Consider the following 23,448-nt stretch of genomic DNA (forward strand, 5'->3'; position numbering starts at 1 on the left):
ACATAATGAGTAGATCAATACCCATCACATTGTTATTTGTCATTCACAGTCAGCACTTGCAATAAAACAATAGTTATGTACAAGGAACAATAAAAGCTGCTTAATGCAACTGTAAACAATGCGGGTTTCGTCTATCAGGGTTGTTATAGGTGGATGGCTCGCCAGGTTGAATATATGGGAAGTGGTTGTAACGGGGAATGGGTAACTCGCAAGGCAGTGAGTGGTACTCTAGGATCGCTCGACACTTATACGCACCATTCAGTCATAAGGACATCAGTAGTATAGTAGAGCCAGATATTTATTACAACTTCAATCGTCGCCATAAGCCCTCGGTCCTCTTCCCTCCTATTGCGCTACAACCCCCCATTTTTAGAATCGACAGTGTTAATCGTTCAACCAATAGTCTTAATATTTTTCACGCGTTGTCATGACGGCATGTGGACTTCAGCCTGAGAGCCACCACATCCTTCAGAGAGTGACTGCCATAATTACATTGTTGTTTAAAAGTTGTATAAATATGTTCACCCATTTTAATATTTGACACCAGCTGCTTGAACGCGATCTTCATTACACCATAATAATACATAATCACTGAATAAAAGCTTGCCAATTTGTAACAGTCTTTTTTGATTGGCTGCTGTTAAGCTGTTGAGTTTTAATATGTTCTAATCTACGATCATAATTGTATTCACTTCCAAAATTTAGGGGGCTCGACTGAACCCATCTACGGGCCTGGCAATTATGCAAATATTGACAGTTTGGGCTTACTTCTTCGCTACACAAACTGCCACACCATATATCAACTAGCTCTGTATCTTTTAAAAGTTTTCAAGCGACGGGATGAATATGAATCCAGCTTAACTTAGTACCATATGTTTACATGAATGTTGTATTGTTTTTAAAACGTGTTGTGCACTTTTCTACCCATTACATTTTGTACGATGGCTGAGGCCCTGTACAGAAATAAAATTACACCACCTTTTCCTGCTGTACATGTCTGAATGAATGTACCCGGATGAGGGTGTACTTGTTGCATCTTCATAGTGAGAAGCATACTAGGACTGAGTGCGAGCGGGTCATTGGCATCTGAAGATATGGTGGTTATGGGTCGAGCGTTGACTATGGCGCAAACTTCAGCCATTAGTGTGGAGAGCAAATCATGCGTGAACTGCGGTTTGCCAAGTTGGACGTACATAGAGTTAAGGACTTGTCTGACAGTACCAATCTGTCTCTCCCATATGCCCCCAAAATGTGAGGCATGAGGTGGATTGAACACCCATTCACATTGGCGTTCTGTTAGAAACCTTTGCACTTGATGCTGGTCAAGTTCTTCGAGTGCTGCTTTTAGTTCGTTCTTCGCTCCTATGAAGTTGGTGCCCTGGTCACCATCTCAGTTTCTTAACAGGGCCACGAATGGCTATGAAGCGACGCAGTGCGTTGATGAAGGCGGAGGTATCTATTGAGTTGATGATCTCAATGTGTATGGCTGTTGTATATAGACATACATAGATCATGGCCCATCGCTTGGCTTCTGATGAACCCCCTCTCGTTCTCCTGTTCACTACACTCCAGGGGCCGAAGACATCCATCCCCACATTTGTGAATGGTGGGGTGTTTTCAGCTCTGTCTGCAGGAAGGTCTGCCATCACTTGGATTAGATGTTTCGTTCTCAGCTTTCTGCAGGTTGTACATTGATATAGGATGGTTCTTACTAAGTCATGTAGGCTAAGAATCCAGAAACCTTTTGCTCTGATAGCTGCATGTGTGAGTTGACGACCTTGATGTTCAGTCTCATGGTGAATGTGTTCAGCGATAAGTCGAGAGATGTGGCTGTTTTTTGGCAGTAGTATTGGATGGCGGCCGCAGAGATCAAGATCGGTTTGACGAAGTCTGCCTCCAGCACGAATGATTCCATCCTTGTCCAGGAATGGGTTGAGTCGATACAGTGGGCTCCCTCATTTTATGTTATTGTTACCATCATCAGCTGTGTCTGCAATCATCAATACCTTGAGTTCATCTGGGAACGCCACTTCTTGTACTGTGCGGAGGATAATGATCTCTGCACATGCAGCGGTGACAATCTTCGATGGAAGTTCACTATTGTCACTCTGGTGTTTCTGTAACTTGATTATAAGGGTCGCTACTGCTCTCTTAAGAGCAGTCCATGTTGAGAATCGGCGGAATCTCTCAGACCCTAGACAATTAACGTTAGGCTTGTGCTGTTTGGCAGACGTGGCTAGGATGCGTGGTTGTTTTCGAACTTCTGGGTCTTCTTCTGTTATTGCATACTGGATGCTTTCTGTTGTGGGTCCAGATGTTGGGTCAGATTCCCATAGGAAGGAAGGGCCTGTAAGCCATACAGTAGACATCAGTTGTTGGGCTGAAACAGATCTCGTTGCTAGATCGGCTGGATTCTGTTCAGTGGACACATGTCGCCATTGGTTTGGTGAAGATACATTATGTATCTTCTGTACTCGATTTGCTACATATACGTGGAAGCGCTTCGATCGATTGCTCAAGTAGCCAAGGACGATTGTACTGTCAGTGTGATAAACTGTGCGGTCTATAGTACTTCCAATTTCTATAGCTACCTTTTGTGCCAATTGTGTTGCTAAAACGGCTGCACAAAGTTCTAAGCGAGGAATTGACACGGCATGTGAGGGATTGACTTTAGCTTTGCCAAAAAGAAATGCTACATGAACTTTACCATCTTGGTTCACTAGTCGTAAATAAGAGACAGCTGCTATGGCTGCATTGCTTGCATCGGAAAATACATGACATTCACTTTGAATTATGGGACCTAAATCAGGTGGAATGTAACAGCGTTGTAGATGTACTTTCTCTGCATATGTAAGTCTGTTACACCAGTGGGTCCAGCGAGGTAGGTATTCAGCTGGAAGCACATCGTCCTATCCAACGCTGGCCATCTCACGTCCCTTTGGCATTTCTGACATGAGTCCCTTGAGAATGCACTTCCCTTCTATTGTAACTGGAGCTAGTATTCCTATTGGGTCATAGATGGAGTTTATGGTCGCTAATACTCCCCGCCGTGAGAATGGCTTGTCCTTCAAGTCCACTTTGAATGTGAAAGTGTCCGCTTGAAGGGACCATTGTATCCCGAGTGATTGCTGTGAGGGTAGAGTGTCTTGACTAAAATCTAGACATTGCAGGTCCTTGGCGCGTACTTCACTTGGGAGGGCGATCATTACATCCTTGTCATTGGAGACTATTTTGTGGAAATTAATGTTCTTGGTGGCTAACATGTCTCTTGTTCTTTTGATGAGGCTTATTGCTGTCGCTGCATCAGGTTGAGATGTTAAACCGTCATCTACATAGAAATCATTGTGTATGAAGTCTTTCACGTCTTCACCATAGGTGGATTGGTTTTCTGTGGCAATCATTCTTAGGCCTAGTGTGGCTATGGCAGGGGAGGAAATGTTCCCAAAGAGGTGAACATTCATACGGTATTGTATCACAGGTCTCATGGGGTCGTTGTCCTTGAACCAGAAGAAGCGAAGATAATCTCGGTGTTCCTTGTTGACATGAAAGCTGTGAAACATCTGTTCCACGTCACCCATTGTACCTATTGGCTTGCGTCGAACTCGCAGTATGACACCAAGTAGGCTATTCATCTGATCAGGTCCCTGAAGTAGTGCATCATTCAGTGAGACACCTTTAAATCTAGCGCTTGAGTTGAATACTACTCGTATCTGAGATTTCCTAGGGTGGTAAACACCAAAGTGTGGCAAGTACCAAGAATTGTTGTCATCCAATTCTGACTTTGGAACTGGACTAGCATGTTTACGTTCAATGACTTTGCCCATGAACTGCAGGTACTGTTGCATCATTTCTGGTTTGCGTTTGTGCTGGTTCTGGAGATTGCTAAAGCGATTGAGTGCCGACTGTCGGTTGTTTGGTAGTTCGCTCGGATTTTGTTTGAAAGGTAGAGGGAATTCAAGGTTTCCCTGAGGGTTTGTGTGAGCACCCTTTTTCATAATGTCAAGGAACTGTTTGTCTTCAACAGAGAGGGCAACTTTCTCATCATCTGCTGTCTCTTCAAATATGTCTATGTTGGCAGGTTTAGGGGTGACTGGGTCTCTAATATGCAAGTGGTGATCACATTTGAGTGTTGTTCTGTCTGTCGTTTGTGTGTCCAGGTAGTTCACTGTTGCTGTTGTACGGTGTACTGAAGCTCTGATAGCGCCCCTTACAGTTTCCATTCACAGTTCACCAGATACCGTCCACCCTAGGACGGTGCGTTGAGCCCATGGTGAGTTGGTCGGTCCATTTCTGGTCTCTCTGACTTTCAGTGGTTCTGGACAGTTCCTGCCAATAAGGAGATGTATACCAATGTGTTCTCTCAATTCAGGAATTTTGTCGGCTATAGGTTTTAGATGATCAAATTTATTACATATTTCCGGTGAAGGTATTTCATCTTTGTCACTGGGTATGTAATCGTTCTCGAGTAGGACTGGAAGTGTGAACTTCTTCTTGCCATCGATGGATTCAATTATGATGTGGTCACCGTGTCTTCCAGTTCTGCGTTCGCCCTTGGCACTGCATGTTGACAGTTCGTACTCAAGTATTGGACCCTGTATCTCCAATGCATTAAACAGATGGGTGTCCCCCATACATGCAGTGGACTGATCATCAAGTACTGCGTAAGATTCTATGAAATGTGTTGGGTTGGATTGTTTGTAGACTTTGCTAAAACTATTTTGCCACACGAACGTCCAGCTGTGCACTTAATGAGTTTTGTGCAATTTGATGTTACTGCTTGAGCTCCGTCAGTTTTCTTTGGTTCGGTTTCTGCACCATGTTTAGTTGTGTCACCAGGCTTGTGTAGACAGGTTATGTGTTTGGTGCTCTGACAGATACCACACTTGATGCTTCAGTTGCAGTCTCTTGCGAGGTGTTTCTGTGTGCACCTAAAACACAAGCCTTTGATTTTGCATAGATTGATTCTTTCATTTATCGATTGCTTAGCGAATGCCTTACAGTCGGATAAATCATGTCCGGTTACTTCATGGTATACACACTGTTTAACACCTTCAGATGACTTTGTAGCGTGTATACGTGCGGTTGTTCTCGTCTGGATTGGTCTAGTCTTCTCTAGTGCGAAGTTGCTAGGTTTTGGAATGTCAGGATCATTCTGTGATCTTGCAACATCTTTCATGTAGGAGGCAAAGAAACTGAATGGTGGGAATGTTCCATGGCTTAGTTTGTATGTTGATACTTTATCTCTCCACTTGTTGACGATGAATGACGGTAATTTCTCAATTATGGGATTCAATACGTGAGGAGAATTCAGCGTGTTTAGATGTGGGAGTTCTTCCATATGAGCTTCAGTATCTACGCATAGATCTGCCAGGTCACGTAGTCTTTGAGAGTCATCAGCTCTAAATCGTGGAAAGGAGGTTACCTTTTTATAATAACCGCCGTGATTACTTCTGGGTTGCCGAATCTCTCTTCTAATTCCTTCCAGGCTTCTATGTAGGCAGTGCTGGCATCTCGAACATATCTTAGACAGAATCTGTCTACTAATGTTTTCGATTCTCCCTTTGTATATCTGGCTAGGAATAACAATTTCTCTGATGTGGGTACACAAGCTGTTTGCACCATGCATTCAAATGACCGGCGCCAGGGTAAAAACATGACTGGGTCCCCTTCATATATCTCTGGCTCCTGTACAGGTAAACGTTGACGGGCTAGAAGACGAATGTAGTGGTTAGGATCTGGTTGAGTTTGATCGTTAACCTCGGTTGACGGGTTGGTTTGATAGTCTGGGGCTGTCACTTCCGTTTTAATTTGCTCAGAATGTGGCTTGATGTGAGTTAGATTGTGTGGAACACCCAAGGTGGGTTCTTGTTCTGAATAATGTTGAGCCTGTGAACCTGCATTGTGTTCAGTACGGTCACGAAAACGTTGTGCATGATCGTTTGCCGACTGTAGTGGTGAAGTGTACATTTGTCGACAGTTGTTCCGAGGTCCAAGTGCATTAGTACTCGTACTGGTGTCAACCACTTCCCAAATAACTCTTACACAGTTGCGTTAGGGTAACCAGTTTAGTCTAGTGTTCTTTTAGAAGGACTTTATGTAGCGATCTTCAGTCGTACAAAACGCGATTGGCGTACGCGTATGAGACTCTAGCTCATAATAGTTATAGCGAACTCTGACCTACGCTTAACGTAACGCCCGCGCCTAAAGAGGGCGGTATACTGTTAAAAGTGAAAGGGCGTCCAGCACAAGTCTGTTAAAGCGCGGTAGTCGTCGCGCTGCGCATGTTCGACATTTGTGTTGATAAACATTGATTTTCTCACAATCCAACGCGCTCTTCAAATGGAAATCACAAGTATGAGGTTTGACCTGGGCGCGACTTGCACTAATTACCGCCGGTGACTCTTTCGATACCTTCCAATCACATGAAAATTACCTAATTAAAACTTGGAAACGTGTCAGTTCGTACTCGTTGATCTGCGCAACAGTCAAAGTCGCCATCTTTGTTTATACGAGACCCATATATCTCGCACATGCGCATCGCGACGACTACCGCGCTTTAACTGTTACAATTTGGGCACGGTTTCACAAAAGTGGGCGGGGTTTCAAATATATGGGCGTGGTCATTTCTGTAACCTGATGTTTTTGTAACTCGATTTTCGTAACTCGAACAATACAGCATCTCGTCTGCGTGTACTAGAGATGCTGAATTGTCTTGCGTGGCATCTGCATGCCCGCACAACTCACCCTTAGATATGCTTCTGAGGTCAAGGTACCCGTACATACCTCGACTGTTCTACCTTCACCCGGGTACTTTCCTCTCGAATTTAACTGATTTACGTCAGTAATTTGTCAAGAGAACACAATACGCGGCATTATCCATGAAATAATTAGTTTGCTAGGTTTGCTTTTATCGTTTGACTGTCTTATTGGGAAGAAAACTGATTTTGCAGCGATTTCGCCATTACGCCGGCAGTTCTAAGGAATCTTAAAGTCATGGGCTTTGCCGTAATACGTTACCGCTTTGTTTAATTTTGTTACGTATGTGTGTTAGTATATATTATGTGCAGTGTATTTGTTGTGTTCTAATGCGATTTTTATAACAATTGTTCCTGACTGACAGGCTGAAAGTGTTATTATTTGTTTGTTCTGTAATCCCAATTTTCTCTTTCATCTTTCCTCTTACAGATTGTGACCCTTTGCTGTGCTGTGAAAATGAAGTCTATTGTTCTATTTTTTCTTTTAGGTATGTACATAATTTGAAATATCTAAATAATCATAATTTACTAACACAGATATATTCCCTTCATTTACATTATCACGGAGCACCTGAAACCATTGTCATTGCGTCAAAGACTACCCTTGTATCTCTTCATACTCCTGGCATATGAAACAGAATATGACATAGTTTTCACATTAAACACATCGTTTCCTATAGTCCGAGTAGTATTAATTTATCGTTATATGAGATTGGAAAAGCTAGTCATTCCTAAATATATCAGCTTACTACAGTTGGTTGTTTAGACGTATATATTTCCAAGACATGCAGATTTAAAATGAAGTCTAGACATTTACTCTATAGTTAAAATGTAAAAATGCATTTACGAATGGGGGATTCCTCAGTGAGAACGTTACATTGCAATCGACATTATTTAATATTCAACTACAATGTACGTGAAATTACTCCATCCAAATAATTCATTGTTCTCTGTAGTGGAAACAATGATTATTTATTTATTTATTTATTTATTTATTTATTTATTTATTTATTTATTTATTTATTTATTTATTTATTTATTTATTTATTTATTTATTTATTTATTTATTTATTTATTTATTTATTTATTTATTTATTTATTTATTTATTTATTTATTTATTTATTTATTTATTTATTTATTTATTTATTTATTTATTTATTTATTTATTTATTTATTTATTTATTTATTTATTTATTTATTTATTTACATTCTCAGGCATTGTATGCCAGTCATACGCATTGGAGTGTTACAGTTGTTCAAGTGCAACGACTTCAACTTGTAAGTCAGATTACACTACGGCAAGTAAGGAAACCTGTGCCGGTGTGCTCTTCACGGACCCCGTGTGTCAGGTCAGCAATTTCATGTATTTCATGTATATTCATCTGTCATTGAAAGTATCAAGTTTAGAAATAATGTCAAATTGTTTTTACAGGTAAGCAGAACAGATGGGGATGTGAACTTATTAATTCGGTCTTGTAACATCAAATCAGTTTGTGACCAGGCCGATGGATGCATCACTGCTGAAGGTTAGTAACGGTTACCAACACCGTATGGTATGGTATGGTCACGAATAATCACTAAATGTAACCATATACATAGTATGATCACGAGTAATCACTCAATGTAACCATATACATAGTATGATCACGAGTAATCACTCAATGTAACCATATACATAGTATGATCACGAGTAACCACTCAATATAACCATATACATAGTATGATCACGAGTAATCACTCAATGTAACCATATACATAGTATGATCACGAGTAATCACTCAATGTAACCATATACATAGTATGATCACGAGTAATCACTAAATGTAACCATATACATAGTATGATCACGAGTAATCACTCAATGTAACCATATACATAGTATGATCACGAGTAATCACTAAATGTAACCATATACATAGTATGATCACGAGTAATCACTCAATGTAACCATATACATAGTATGATCACGAGTAATCACTCAATGTAACCATATACATAGTATGATCACGAGTAACCACTCAATATAACCATATACATAGTATGATCACGAGTAATCACTCAATGTAACCATATACATAGTATGACCACGAGTAATCACTCAATGTAACCATATACATAGTATGATCACGAGTAATCACTCAATGTAACCATATACATAGTATGATCACGAGTAATCACTCAATGTAACCATATACATAGTATGATCACGAGTAATCACTCAATGTAACCATATACATAGTATGATCACGAGTAATCACTCAATGTAACCATATACATAGTATGATCACGAGTAATCACTCAATGTAACCATATACATAGTATGATCACGAGTAATCACTCAATGTAACCATATACATAGTATGATCACGAGTAATCACTCAATGTAACCATATACATAGTATACAAATTACACAGTGTATATTAGTATTTGTGAACTGTAAAGCTTCACGGCTTGTATAACATATATAAAATAATTACATTTCTTACACGTTTTGAACAAACAATTTTAGACACGTTAGTGTTGATAACTGTTATAAACATATTTTAATCCACGTTCTTTCACTCAACAGGTGTGACTGTATGCACCAGTTGTTGTGATAGTGATTTGTGCAACACTGGTAATTCTGCTACTGGACTGGTCTTCAATTACCGCCTGATGGGCGTTCTGGCTTTGATGGTACTGAGCTCTCTATTTTAATATTGCACAGCCAGTAATATATCAGTAGTAACAAGGACGTTCACTCTGTTAATGTCAGTGTAAAATATACGATGTTTATTACATACAATGTGACAGAGAAATCGACAATAAAAGATTCTGTGTTAGATCATAGCTTTTAGTGAATTTCAATGATTGTTTTGGAATAAAAATTGCAATTAAAATTTTCAAATTGATTTGGAATTAAAGTCAAGGTATTCTTCTCTTTGTACTCTTTCAACAATAACAGCAGCAGCAACAGCAATAACTAATTTCACTGCAATGAGTATTATTCTTTTTGCTAGTTTCAATCTCGCCAAAACCCCTTCACGTTGACACAGGGTAGATGTGACAGGTGCATGCATGGAGTGCGACAAACACATCAGTCAACTTCAATTATGGTAAAGGACACAGGAACATAATAACTTTAGAAACTTTGCACAGTGGGACAAACAGCAAAATATTGTTTATTCACTATAAGCATAGAAAAAACATAAACTTCTACATCAACACAATGATATGCGCTCACACCTAGGATGTGACTCCAATCCAGACCTGGTATCCATGCTGAAGTATAGCTTTTCAAAAAAGCCTCTAAACACGTATTTATTTTGAGAAATCATACCCCTTTTCAAGTGCAAAAAATTGAAATAGAAACCCTATATACATACTTAAAATCATAGTTGAGATAACATGAATACCTTTTTCCACACTTTCGGCCCTAAACACCATAGACGTATTCCTTCAAGTTGGAGAAAAGTATGTATAAGAATAAGGTTATTACGAGAATACTGCAAAGTATGCACGAAGACAGTACAGCAGCAGTATCAACCGACGCGCATATTATTCGGTAGCAGAACTTTGATTGCGCCCTCACAGTTCCCGTTGATCTCGTATGCGAAAAATATATTTATAATATATATATAATTGATGGTTGTATTTTAGTTCCTATGATATTATGCAATATCTCAAATTATGAGTAGGCTTCTACCTTATTACAGACAGTCGCACGAATTCATTGGATTTAGGACACCAAAGTTCAAATCGTCATCAGTAATAATCTGTTTATCTGTAGTTGACAAGTCACCAAGTGTAACAATATATCTTTTCATTTAACTACGAATATTCAGATGTGAAATCATAGTATAGAAAACACAATTTAATATAATGGGTAGAGTAAACTTTAAAATAATTCTAGTTTCAAGCACGATGTATTATTTTCAATATGGTTATTAAATATAATCATACATCTGTCACCGTAACACCATAAGTTTCAGCGTGCCGTAATTTTGCGGTATTTTACAGGATATTTTTATCCTACCATATTAGGAAATGCGAATTCCATATATGGAATGATTACGCTCGTAAGCGTCCTTTAATGATAAAAACAAACATAGCTGTCACAGGGGTTTGACGGGACTACACACAAAGATGTTCGCTGATTCTGTTGTAAATTTTTTGGATTTCGGTTTTCCTATGATGTACTTTTGGAAGGAAAAGATGTTTAATAATAAGACAGACGGTACGCTGCGCGTCGGTCGATACTCCCGTCTTCGTGCATACTTTGAAGTATCCTCGTAATAACCTCATATTATCCAGAGTTATGGGAACTAGAACAAACTAGAAATTGGTGAAGTTCACTGAAGTAGAAATGGATGACCACTTGTTGAATACTTGTTGATTGTTTTTTACGAGAAAGAAGGATCTGAAAATGAGATAATTGAACTGCAGTTCACGGTTTCTATCATACTAAACTGGTCACCAGATTTAACAAGTGTCGCTGATTTTTACTAAAAGTCTACTTTGGGAGCCACTGAAGATTTTAAAACTATACAGTGTCAGTTGATGTTCCAGGTTTGCGATAGTTTGCGACTTTCCCGCCTCAAATGTCATGGCGAACTAGGCCACACCACGTTCTCATTCTTTGTACTATTTCCCTTGGTTACCTGACGTCAGCGTTTACGCATGTGGCACTTCTGTATAGAAAGCAGGGTTTTCCTGTTACCCCAAAAGTTGTGTGAATATGAAAATGTTTCTTTTGTTACACAAATTGCGAGAAATGCCAGAATCATCTCATATAGGTAGTCTAAGCAGACAGACTAAATAGGCATGGCAGTAATACCCAATATTTTAAAATAATTTGTAGTCATAGTACGACGTGCCTAGTTAAAAGCTTAAGCCATAAATATGATAAATTGATTCATAGATAATGTACGCATTAAGAATGGAAACCCATAGTCCGAGTAGTATGTGTATACGAGAATGCAGTTGCTTCGTCGAACGAATAATTGGATGTCTACATCAAGAACAGCGGTCCTGCATTCATCAAAATACAGTGTTACAAAAGACTAAACGTGACCATACGTACCAGCACCAGACGAGGCAACATAGGAATACATAAATACTACCGTAGAGGGACTGTGCGTACACCAATCAAAGAAACTACACATATTGCTTAATGCATACAACTTATTTTAGTAAAAGCATAGAGCATCCACAAAAAAGACAAAACAACTGAAAAATGAAAGAGAACATCTAATAATTACAAACATTATACCTTACAACAGATATTTGAAACTCGCTACACATAAATTTGCATGAATGAAAAAGTGTGTTTGTTACTTACTGTAAACAAAATCGTTAGCTGTCACGATATCCCCAGTCACGGTCATATCGTCGTCCCCGATCATTACAGTACTGTTTTTCAAACGGTGAAGAAAGTCGAAACGGGTGCCTCTTTGTGTCATATTTTATGTCTTTATTGTATTTTAGTCAAAATCCCATAGTAGATACGATATCAATAAAGGTTATTATTATTATTATTATTATTATTAAACGCCTCTGGTGTTTTTCCCGCAAAATTTGCATTTGCAAAATTACAAAGTCGTACTGAATACAAATAAATTTCAATCATTGATACCTAGTTGTAATAGGGTCTTGTAGCAAAATTTCTAATGTTCATCTACAATTATAATTTCATGCTTGGTAAATCTAATCACTATGATTACAGTTTCCTAACACAATGTTGTTACCAGAGGAAACATCGTGCATTGCCAACACTGTGTGTATTGCCGTTTAGTTCTCCTAAATTATTGACATATCACGGAGGATTGTTCTCATTTTTTGACACTCCACATTCGAACCGCATTCGTTGACAAAGTTTATTTTGAAAACAAATACTTCGGGTCAGATTGTTTACAGTCAGTATTAGGCCAAGCAATGCATCTCTTAGAACAGCAAATGTTTCTGGTCAGCTATTTCATCATTGCACAGCGCTCTCTAATGACGAATAGATTAAACCACCGTCCGACGGTGATTAAACATGTCGCGGCAACGACGACGAACCTGGCAAGCTGACGAACCCGTATGGTGTGAATGGTGTGAATTATACACTGCATCGGATTGCTGCTCCATTAATGTGGTCCTCCCTGCTCAGTAAACAATGAACACTCCCTGAGAATACATAAATGCTGCACAATATAACAATAGGACGATTTACTGTCACGCTGTTTTTATTTGATAATTTGTGTGCAATAAAAATCCTTTTTTTGAGTGACAGTAAGAAAAAATGTCAAAATTGTTATGCCCTTTAAAATAAAATTAAATATACGTACAAAAAACGACAAACTCAACAAGCGACGACAAATCACATAAAGTGTCACTCTAACAGTACGGAATTCGTTACGTGAACGTCCTGTTGCAGAATTCATTAACGCACATTATTTTACTGACAATATTTTGTAGAAAACATGGCTTTCACTTGGAGATATTAAATTATAGACTTGTAGTGTATATAAATTCGCAAGACGGACGAATTTTCGAACTGGTGGTTCATGAATACATAAATATACTCAGCGTTAACTCGGTTTCATTGGATTCGACAGCGACTCTCAATGTGCAATGAACAGTATTGTCGTCGTCGTTTGAGTTACCGGTGTTTTTTGATAATGTAGCAATCAGAAACAATTTCCATGGGTTTCTGACATCCTGGACTTACTATATCGTTACTGTAGTGTTATTGGATTCTACCACACACCGTTATTATGCCTGGCTTGGTCGTATTTCGTCGTCGTTGGGCGGTTGGCAGCGACGATCTCATCCTGTCGGCGGGATTCACTCTCTTCATTCACATTGTCTGGTAAGTCATCTGCCGAAATCTCAGCTCTCCTTCATCCCGATTAACTTTGCATTTCCATCTTGTGAGATAATGTTACATCATTCATGTTAATTCGATCGCTGCTACTGGCATACGTATTGGATCGCAGTATCCTGTACGATCGTCTAGTCATTTATCTATGAACATTGTCTTTAACTCATAGGTATTAGTAGCAGACATCATTACGGGTGAGCCCCGGGCGTTACAACCCTATCACTTTTCGCTTCTATATTAATGTTCGCTACATACCTCACCTGCTAATACATGGCCGACCGATTCACTGACAAAGGCTTTTTTAGGGGCAATAATCGAAAGACGTGATATGAGTTTTGAACAGAGAAGTCGTGCCTATACGTATTGTGTGTAATACAGTGTGTAACAACAACCTCACTGACCACACCCCCTTCGGCGGCCTCCCCCGGCAGGGTCGATTACGCTACATTGAATATAATATTAAAATTCTCACTAAATCAATAATTAAATACAAATACTGTTACATATCAATTAGTAAAATAAGTGTTTAGGTTAGCTTGTTTGAAAATGATATATGCCCTGCCCTATATTTGTCACATTTTTATAGGTATTCAAATAAAGTGGTATCATCAATTAAATAGAATAATATGATTCCATGTTGTGATATGATAGATTAACTCCATATTTAACCAGTTTGCATTTTATAATTTCAAACAAATGAATTTTCAGATCTGCTTCAGTGCAGATCTCGTCTAAGTAACAATAATTTTTATTTATATCTGAATTTATTATCATTATTTGTTATAGTACTACTTTGGATAATTAACACCAATAACATTTGCAATTACTGTATGAATATTTTGTTGTAAGTCTTTGATTGCAGTCCCAGTTAGCCCTGCATACATGAACTGTGTGTTTGGTGTTCATATCATAATACAAACAGGTGACCCCCCCCCCATCTGTGTGTAGGGGCATTGACCATTAGTTCGCCCTGATCATCACGGGGCAATAGTTCCCAATATGGGTTTCAAGCAGTTTTACACATGTACCATAGGCATATTGTGACATACTGACTTGCTTGGTACTCAAGTTAGCATTATTGAAATAGTCAACACCACTAGATATTGTCTATTAGTATATTAAATGTCTTTATACTTAAACCATGTGTGTATCTCAGTTTATTTTGTTTCTATTGTCACATGTCAGCTTATTGTATACAGATTGAACTTGTTACAATGTTGTCTAGGCTCCACTGTTTGGTTAATCATAGAAGTACAGTATTAGCTGTCATACTGTCTCAATATCCAAAATGATAGGTAAAAATTAGTATAGAATTATTTTTAGAAAATAATATTTTCTTAATATTGTCAATTTGTCTCACAAATACTTTTCTACCTATGATGCAGTTTACTCTTTGCACTGCTTACTGCATTGTATTATGGGTAAATTGAAAATGACACTTGTATATCGTTAGGATATCAGTTCTATTATTCAAACATATCTCATCATTTATGTCAATTTACCAGCTATGATTGGCTTGTTATAAACATGTCCTTACTTGTTTTCATGTAATTCCTGTAAACTGAAACCACATGTGAGTATGTGAATAGGAATTCACATATGCCACTAAATGATAGAATGTAATGTGATACACATCAATTATTTTTTATTTTTTAATAATGTTTTATTGGTGAATAATAGACAACAGAATGAATGCTTGATTTTCTTGATGTGCATCTCACCTAGAAATTAATCATCCAAAAAAATCGTCTGTATTCTGTTTTGGGTTGCCACATATCGGTATATGGTTGTGATTCATGATACAAAGTTTTCACGTAACCCTGGATATAGTCTAATTTAAGAAAATAATTAAACTGTATCCTGAAAATAACATCCTTAGAAGTGCACGTAATCTAAAAATTGTGTTATTTTCTACTGAGTCATCAAAATTATGCAGATGCATATGCCCTTATAATAGAGTGAATACGGTATTTAATTTCCAACAAAAGGGCATACAAAGCCACATTACTGTTTTTTTTTGTATTTTGAAGACTAAATTCACAAAATAATCAAGAAATGCTAGTATATTATTAGCATGATATTTAGATAAGCTCTTCGAATAGAGCAAATACATAATTTGCATAAAAGTCCTAGTTGTTGGTTGGCAAAATATATATATAAACTATGTTCAAAAAAGCTGAGAATTCTGCTCAGAAAATCTAGATAATTTAGATGGCCTTCAACATTTTCAGTCAAAATATAATGTACATGTATGTTAATAGGTTTTCCCAAAAAATACAAGCAGTTTCCATTGAATTTCAAAAACAGTTTGATAAAAATAGATTTACCTGTGTTACATATTATTTATATTCTAAATTGCAATAAAGAACGAATAAATTCACTTTTTTTCACACACACAAAAAGATTTTAAAAAGGGCTATAATATTAGAAAGTGTGATTGTTAGCACCCCATGAAAATACCAGAATTTGTGACCTTTAGGGGTCATGCAGCAGAGACTTAATGTTTAGGTCTGGATCAAAACTTGTCATCTGAAAAATCAAGGTACTAAATATTGTAGACTTCATTTTGTGTAAAATGACTAACAATGGCCTTGAATAGGGATGTCTACGGCACAATGTATGTATTCAATTTGAATGAAAATACAGTAAAAGCAAATAATAAATGATATTGATCAACTGTAAAAAGTAGACTTATTGCTGTCTGAGAATTTAAACCATACAGGTTTCAACCCATAATGAACATGAAGTTTTCAATTAAAATCTTTTCAAATGAAGTTTGTGCAAATATTACAACTATACAGATGTTCTTACAGATGGTAGTTGGCTACCATTAAAACCAATGTGTTTTTATTGTATTCTGTTATTTAGTGCAAAAAAATGGATTAAACTTTCTTGAAAAAAATGTTTTCTTTTTAGCAATTCAGCACTGGTGTCCAAATCATAACGTTTGATGTTTTATTTGGTAGCATATTGTGAAACACATGTAGTTATAAGATGGTTACCTAATGTTGTCATGGATACCTATGGTTGTCATGAATTAATATTTTACTGATTAGTATTTGATTTTTATGAATAATGCTTTAACATATGCTATGATACATTCTTTCATTCAGTGTGAAACAATTTAGAAAATTGTTTTATGCTAGATGAAAAAAAAACACATGAATAATTACATACTTGTACATATGTAGCCATTACATTTTGAGAAAAAAGGTTGTCTCTATTTGATGTAGGTTAAATACTCACACAGTCAACTGAATTCTCTAGAGATGTCTAGAGATGTCCTACAGAACATTTGTAATATTATGTGCTATTGAATATCATGTGTAATAAAATGATAATACAAAGTCACAATAGTTTTATGTTGGAGATTTTAGATTGCAGAAATTGAACACGATTTTTAGTAATGCGAATCGCAATTTAACCACACTTTAATTAACATGTGTAGAAATGAAAATAAAATATGTCTCTTTCATTTAATATTGAACAACATAAAGCACAAAGTGAAAGCCTATTTTTACTGTATTCATAATTATATACTCAATACATGAAATAACATTTTGAAATGCAGTTTTCATCCCCTCGGCTATTATCCCTGATTTTTCATCAACAGGGCGATTCATGTCCAAATTTGTTGTTCCCCTGGGTCTTTAATAAATAACCTATCTAATGATTTGACAGAATTCATAAGTTTATCAAAAATAGACCTTTTTTCCATTTTTTCACTCGGAAACACAAGAACATTAGGATTTGATTTTCAAAGACGCAGACGTCATTTGAATCAAAACAATTTATTTTATTTCTGAGTTTGTTGTACGTCTAGAAGCATATACAGAATATGAATACAGAAACAAAAGTATGTCTACATATCATCAATGTCCAAATTTTAACAATTCTTTATTGAATATTAACAATTCTTTATCTACTATTCTGTAACGACTCTTGTATGTTTCAGTCTTCATCTCTAATTTAATTATGGTACAACCCAAAAGTTCACCACACTCATGGGAAAATTTGGCTCACCAATTAAGACAAGGATTCCTCATATCTGATTTGGTGAGCAATACTCCAAGGGTAATTACATTTTCACCATTTGTGAAAGGTCTCTATGGAAAGATAAACAAATATGTGCTAAAGATGCTCATAGCCAAGTGGATAGCATTACTTAAAAATGTTAATATTTTTTTAGATTTTATTGCATTAAATTGAGTATTTTTTTTACTTTGCATATTAGTTTAAAGGAGAGTGAAGGATTTTGATAACCTGTGTCGACGTTTGAGCTATTTGGTCGACATTTTACAACTTGTGCTTTTTTTTCTAATTGTGTCTTGATTGTTTTTAATTGAGAGTTGGTATTTTCTAGAAATCTTGTTTTTTTTTGTTCTCTGCTATTCATTTGTGTATATAATTTAAATTTGAACAGAGTGTGGTGTATACAGGCATCCATAGAGTACTCACATCAATAATTTACAAACAACATAGTGTGTAGAAATCTATAGTGTCTAGCAACCTGCAGGGGTCATGGTATTTGCATAACTATGAATAATCATAGCATATTTACATAGTTTCTGAATGACTGATGATAGAAAACAAAATCATTGTCCGATTCTCACAGATGAGAAAAAAAAAAGAACAACACTGAATAAATGCTGTAAACATTCCTACAAATCAATCCAAAACTATAGAGAGCTTTTAATTTCTATGACAACTTTTATCTGATATGGGCTTAGAGAACCCAGTAAATATTGGTGATGATAGTGGGATGGACACTGCGTACCTAGTAAATATGGGTGATTGTAGTGGGGTGGACACTGGGTACCTAGTAAATATGGGTGATGGTAGTGGGATGGACACTGGGTACCTAGTAAATATGGGTGATGGTAGTGGGATGGACACAGGGTACCTAGTAAATATGGGTGATGGTAGTGGGATGGACACAGGGTACCTAGTAAATATGGGTGATGGTAGTGGGATGGACACTGGGTACCTAGTAAATATGGGTGATTGTAGTGGGGTGGACACTGGGTACCTAGTAAATATGGGTGATGGTAGTGGGATGGACACTGGGTACCTAGTAAATATGGGTGATGTTAGTGGGATGGACACAGGGTACCTAGTAAATATGGGTGATGGTAGTGGGATGGACACAGGGTACCTAGTAAATATGGGTGATGTTAGTGGGATGGACACAGGGTACCTAGTAAATATGGGTGATGGTAGTGGGATGGAAACTGGGTACCTTGTAAATATGGGTGATGGTAGTGGGATGGACACTGGGTACCTAGTAAATATGGGTGATGGTAGTGGGATGGACACAGGGTACCTAGTAAATATGGGTGATGGTAGTGGGATGGACACTGGGTACCTAGTAAATATGGGTGATGGTAGTGGGATGGACACAGGGTACTTAGTAAATATGGGTGATGGTAGTGGGATGGACACTGGGTACCTAGTAAATATGGGTGATTGTAGTGGGGTGGACACTGGGTACCTAGTAAATATGGGTGATGGTAGTGGGATGGACACTGGGTACCTAGTAAATATGGGTGATGTTAGTGGGATGGACACAGGGTACCTAGTAAATATGGGTGATGTTAGTGGGATGGACACAGGGTACCTAGTAAATATGGGTGATGGTAGTGGGATGGAAACTGGGTACCTTGTAAATATGGGTGATGGTAGTGGGATGGACACTGGGTACCTAGTAAATATGGGTGATGGTAGTGGGATGGACACAGGGTACCTAGTAAATATGGGTGATGGTAGTGGGATGGACACTGGGTACCTAGTAAATATGGGTGATGGTAGTGGGATGGGCACAGGGTACCCAGTAAATATGGGTGATGGTAGTGGGATGGGCACAGGGTACCCAGTAAATATGGGTGATGGTAGTGGGATGGACACTGGGTACCTAGTAAATATGGGTGATGGTAGTGGGATGGACACTGGGTACCTAGTAAATATGGGTGATGTTAGTGGGATGGACACAGGGTACCTAGTAAATATGGGTGATGGTAGTGGGATGGACACTGGGTACCTAGTAAATATGGGTGATGGTAGTGGGATGGACACTGGGTACCTAGTAAATATGGGTGATGTTAGTGGGATGGACACAGGGTACCTAGTAAATATGGGTGATGTTAGTGGGATGGACACTGGGTACCTAGTAAATATGGGTGATGGTAGTGGGATGGAAACTGGGTACCTTGTAAATATGGGTGATGGTAGTGGGATGGACACTGGGTACCTAGTAAATATGGGTGATGTTAGTGGGATGGGCACAGGGTACCTAGTAAATATGGGTGATGGTAGTGGATTGTCTGCACATGTAACCCTCGCTGCGGCCAGTGGATGTATATTCTCTCTTTTCAGATTTAAAAAAACTTTGTTCATATTTTTTGAACATGTAATTTGTGGCAAACCTCTGTAAGAATAGACAATGTGTTGTACAGTAATATTAATTAGAAATCACAGTTATAGATAAAAAAAAATGAATTCCAAGCATGTTTTTAAAAGTAGTCTTTTGTTATTGTTTTCAATACTGCTATAGAGGACTATATAAAAATGTATGTTTCAGAGCAAAAAAATCTAAAGCTAATTAATATGCAGATGATTCAGATGCTCACTGGTCATCAGCAATTTTTCAATAGTTCACAACAGAGCTTACAATGTAAGTGTTTTTAAATTTACATCTGTAATTTTTCAGTAGTTCCAGACAGAGACTCTGAGAGAGCCTACAATGTATGTGCTCTTTAATTTAAGAATTTCACAAAAAATATAAGAAATAATTAGAAGTGTCCCATAATTTTAATTGTCATTTTGTAACAAATGTCCTAAAGTAATTTTGAAACTAGTGAATCCCTTGGATGTCTGTTTTTTTTGCCAATGAGGTTAAAACAGTTGATGTATTTAATCTGTCATCGTATGTAGCAGACTCTATGTCTACAACATGCAGGATCAGGTAGATGTGATGTACGATCAATGAATTATTAATTTGTGAAAACAAGACTTAGATTTTAAGATTTAGATTTGGTACTAATAAATATGTATCCATTAATAAATATGTATCCAGTAATTTGTGTTTTTATACTGATGTGTCATCAACAATGACATCAGTTATGACATCACTATGACCTCACCATTAGAGTACTATGACATCATACTAACACCAGCATCATATGACATCAGTCTTCTAGTCCTAGAATAATTCTCAGTTAAGAATGGTAATTGAGAAATTATGTCAGTGACCAAATGTTTTAGAAATGTATTACATGCAGTATTGTGTTGAAATATTCAAAACTCAAGGGGTAAATTTAAAAAAAAACAAATAATCAAGACAGAGAAAACAAACTTTGACAAAAGAAAATTGCAGAAAAAAATATTTAATATATTTAATAAAGAAAAGACAGAGAAAACAAACTTTGACAAAAGAAAATTGCAGAAAAAACATTTAATATATTTAATAAAGAAAAGACAGAGAAAACAAACTTTGACAAAAGAAAATTGCAGAAAAAAATATTTAATATATTTAATAAAGAAAAGACAGAGAAAACAAACTTTGACAAAAGAAAATTGCAGAAAAAACATTTAATATATTTAATAAAGAAAAGACAGAGAAAACAAACTTTGATAAAAGAAAATTGCAGGAAAAACATTTAATATATTTAATAAAGAAAAGACAGAGAAAACAAACTTTGACAAAAGAAAATTGCAGGAAAAACATTTAATATATTTAATAAAGAAAAGACAGAGAAAACAAACTTTGACAAAAGAAAATTGCAGAAAAAAATATTTAATATATTTAATAAAGAAAAGACAGAAAACAAACTTTGATAAAAGAAAATTGCAGAAAAAACATTTAATATATTTAATAAAGAAAAGACAGAGAAAACAAACTTTGATAAAAGAAAATTGCAGAAAAAACATTTAATATATTTAATAAAGAAAAGACAGAGAAAACAAACTTTGACAAAAGAAAATTGCAGAAAAAAATATTTAATATATTAAAGAAAAGACAGAGAAAACAAACTTTGACAAAAGAAAATTGCAGAAAAAAATATTTAATATATACATTTAATAAAGAAAAGCAAATAAAGATGAGTATAAAAATATAAGATCATGACAGTAGATTTGGTTCGGTGCAGAGTTTGACCTTTTAATACAAATAAAAATGTTGCAGAAACAACATAAGCAGATTAATTAACTGTAAACTCAAGAGACTGCCATTATTAATTTAATTTACATATAGCAGTCCAGTGTGACGTTATATCATTTATCGTCATGGCTACTGATGTAACGATGTACACTGTAGTATCATACAAGTTACAAAAATAATCAATAATTGAAAAACAACAGATATCAAATCATAATCAATAAGTAATAAAATAAATGAAAAAATAAATATGAAAATAATTATAATATGAAAATTAAAATTTTGTTGAAAATATTAGGATCAGTACACAAAACATTTGAGAATATTCATTGTAATAAAAAATAAATATGTTAAATTAATTATTCATAGCAAAAATATATTTACAGCTTTACAAAGCTAATAAAATTAATTAATTGATTAAATATTTATTAACTTCCTTTAAATGAAAGTATTTAATAAAGAAATATGTTCACTATGATTTCTGATCACTTTTATGTTCATGAATTAGTCATTCATTAACTACTGTGAAATACTTTATTTCAGCTGTAATTAATTTTCGCTGAAAAATCTTTTTGGGCGTTTTGTATGGAATTTATTTTCACTGATTTTTGACAAGTTGAATGTGAGACATTGGAAAAAAAATATATTCGCTGGATTTTATTTTCACTGAAGCATCCCTTCAGCGAAAATAGCGAAAATAAATTCCAAGCGAAATTAAAGTACTGTAAAATGACTAAAATTCACTGGGTTTAAATTTCACTGATTTATCATTTCAGGCATATTCAGTGGGTTTTAAATTCACGGTTTCATCATTTAGATAATGTGTTCTATGCTAAATTTTACATATTCACTGTGTTTTAATTTAGCGCATTTTTCCAGTCAGCGAAATAAGCTAAATTAAAACCCAGTGAATAATTACCCCCTTTACAGTATTCTACAGTATTCTATAAAATTTCAAAAAATATGGCAGTAGACAAATGATGTGACCTAGGGAGTCTGGCTATTTTCGGATATGCCTAGGGAGTCTATTCTCTGATATGCCTCGAGTCTAGCTATCTTCTGATATGCCTAGAGAGTCTAGTTATCTTCTGATATGCCCGGGGAGTCTAGCTATCTTCTATGCCTAGGGAGCCTAGCTATCTTCTGATATGCCTAGGGAGTCTAGTTATCTTCTGATATGCCTGGGGGTCTAGCTATCTTCTATGCCTAGAGAGTCTAGCTATCTTTTGATATACCTAGGGACTCTAGCATTTTACTAATATGCCTAGGGAGTCTAGCTATTTTCTGATATGCTTAGGGAGTCCATCTGTCTTTCGATATGCCTAGGGATTCTAGCTATCTTCTGATATACCTAGGGAGTCTAGCTATTTTCTGATATACCTAGGGAGTCTAGCTATTTTCTGATATACCTAGGGAGTCTAGCTATCTCACCTTACATAACCTTTAAAAGTACATGCACTTCCTAACACTATGAGTATGGTATGGGTTAACTCCATACTAAATTTTGCAAAGAATTGTTGGATAGAAAATTGAACTATAGGGTTGTAGGGTTGTATATGGCTGTATAGAACAGATATGAGCTCAACCCCCAAACACCCTCTGTAGTTCAATTTTCTATCCCACAAAATCCAATATGGAGTTAACGCATTTCTTTCCTGTACATTATATCAGATGACCCCTATTCAGGAAAACTAG

At 36.4% G+C, this 23,448-nt stretch overlaps 3 protein-coding genes and 1 pseudogene across 3 annotated transcripts in view; 2 read left to right on the forward strand and 2 right to left on the reverse strand.

Moving 5' to 3' along the window:
- Nucleotides 1–920: 920 nt before the first annotated feature.
- On the reverse strand, nucleotides 921–1,646 carry LOC144352802 (uncharacterized; annotated as a pseudogene).
- Nucleotides 1,647–1,955: 309 nt separating this feature from the next.
- Nucleotides 1,956–4,220, reverse strand: LOC144347726 (uncharacterized). The gene is made up of 2 exons (XM_085506288.1): nucleotides 2,933–4,220; nucleotides 1,956–2,800 (listed from the first exon to the last, which is right to left on the reverse strand). Exons 1-2 carry the CDS (start codon nucleotides 4,218–4,220, stop codon nucleotides 1,956–1,958), a joined length of 2,133 nt encoding a protein of 710 aa, XP_085362414.1.
- Nucleotides 4,221–7,188: 2,968 nt separating this feature from the next.
- Nucleotides 7,189–9,660, forward strand: LOC102801485 (uncharacterized). The gene is made up of 4 exons (XM_006817094.1): nucleotides 7,189–7,243; nucleotides 7,972–8,105; nucleotides 8,189–8,282; nucleotides 9,327–9,660. Exons 1-4 carry the CDS (start codon nucleotides 7,213–7,215, stop codon nucleotides 9,452–9,454), a joined length of 387 nt encoding a protein of 128 aa, XP_006817157.1. The 5' UTR covers nucleotides 7,189–7,212; the 3' UTR covers nucleotides 9,455–9,660.
- Nucleotides 9,661–13,339: 3,679 nt separating this feature from the next.
- Nucleotides 13,340–23,448, forward strand: part of LOC100372023 (diacylglycerol lipase-alpha-like) — a 69,602-nt gene continuing 59,493 nt past the window's right edge. The window contains exon 1 of the mRNA XM_085506340.1: nucleotides 13,340–13,589. Coding sequence (XP_085362466.1) covers nucleotides 13,495–13,589 — 95 coding nt within the window. The 5' untranslated portion in view covers nucleotides 13,340–13,494. The remainder of the gene's footprint in view (nucleotides 13,590–23,448) is intronic.

Source organism: Saccoglossus kowalevskii, chromosome 12 (genome assembly GCF_978046115.1).
Source record: "Saccoglossus kowalevskii chromosome 12, keSacKowa6.1, whole genome shotgun sequence".
NCBI lineage: Eukaryota > Metazoa > Hemichordata > Enteropneusta > Harrimaniidae > Saccoglossus > Saccoglossus kowalevskii.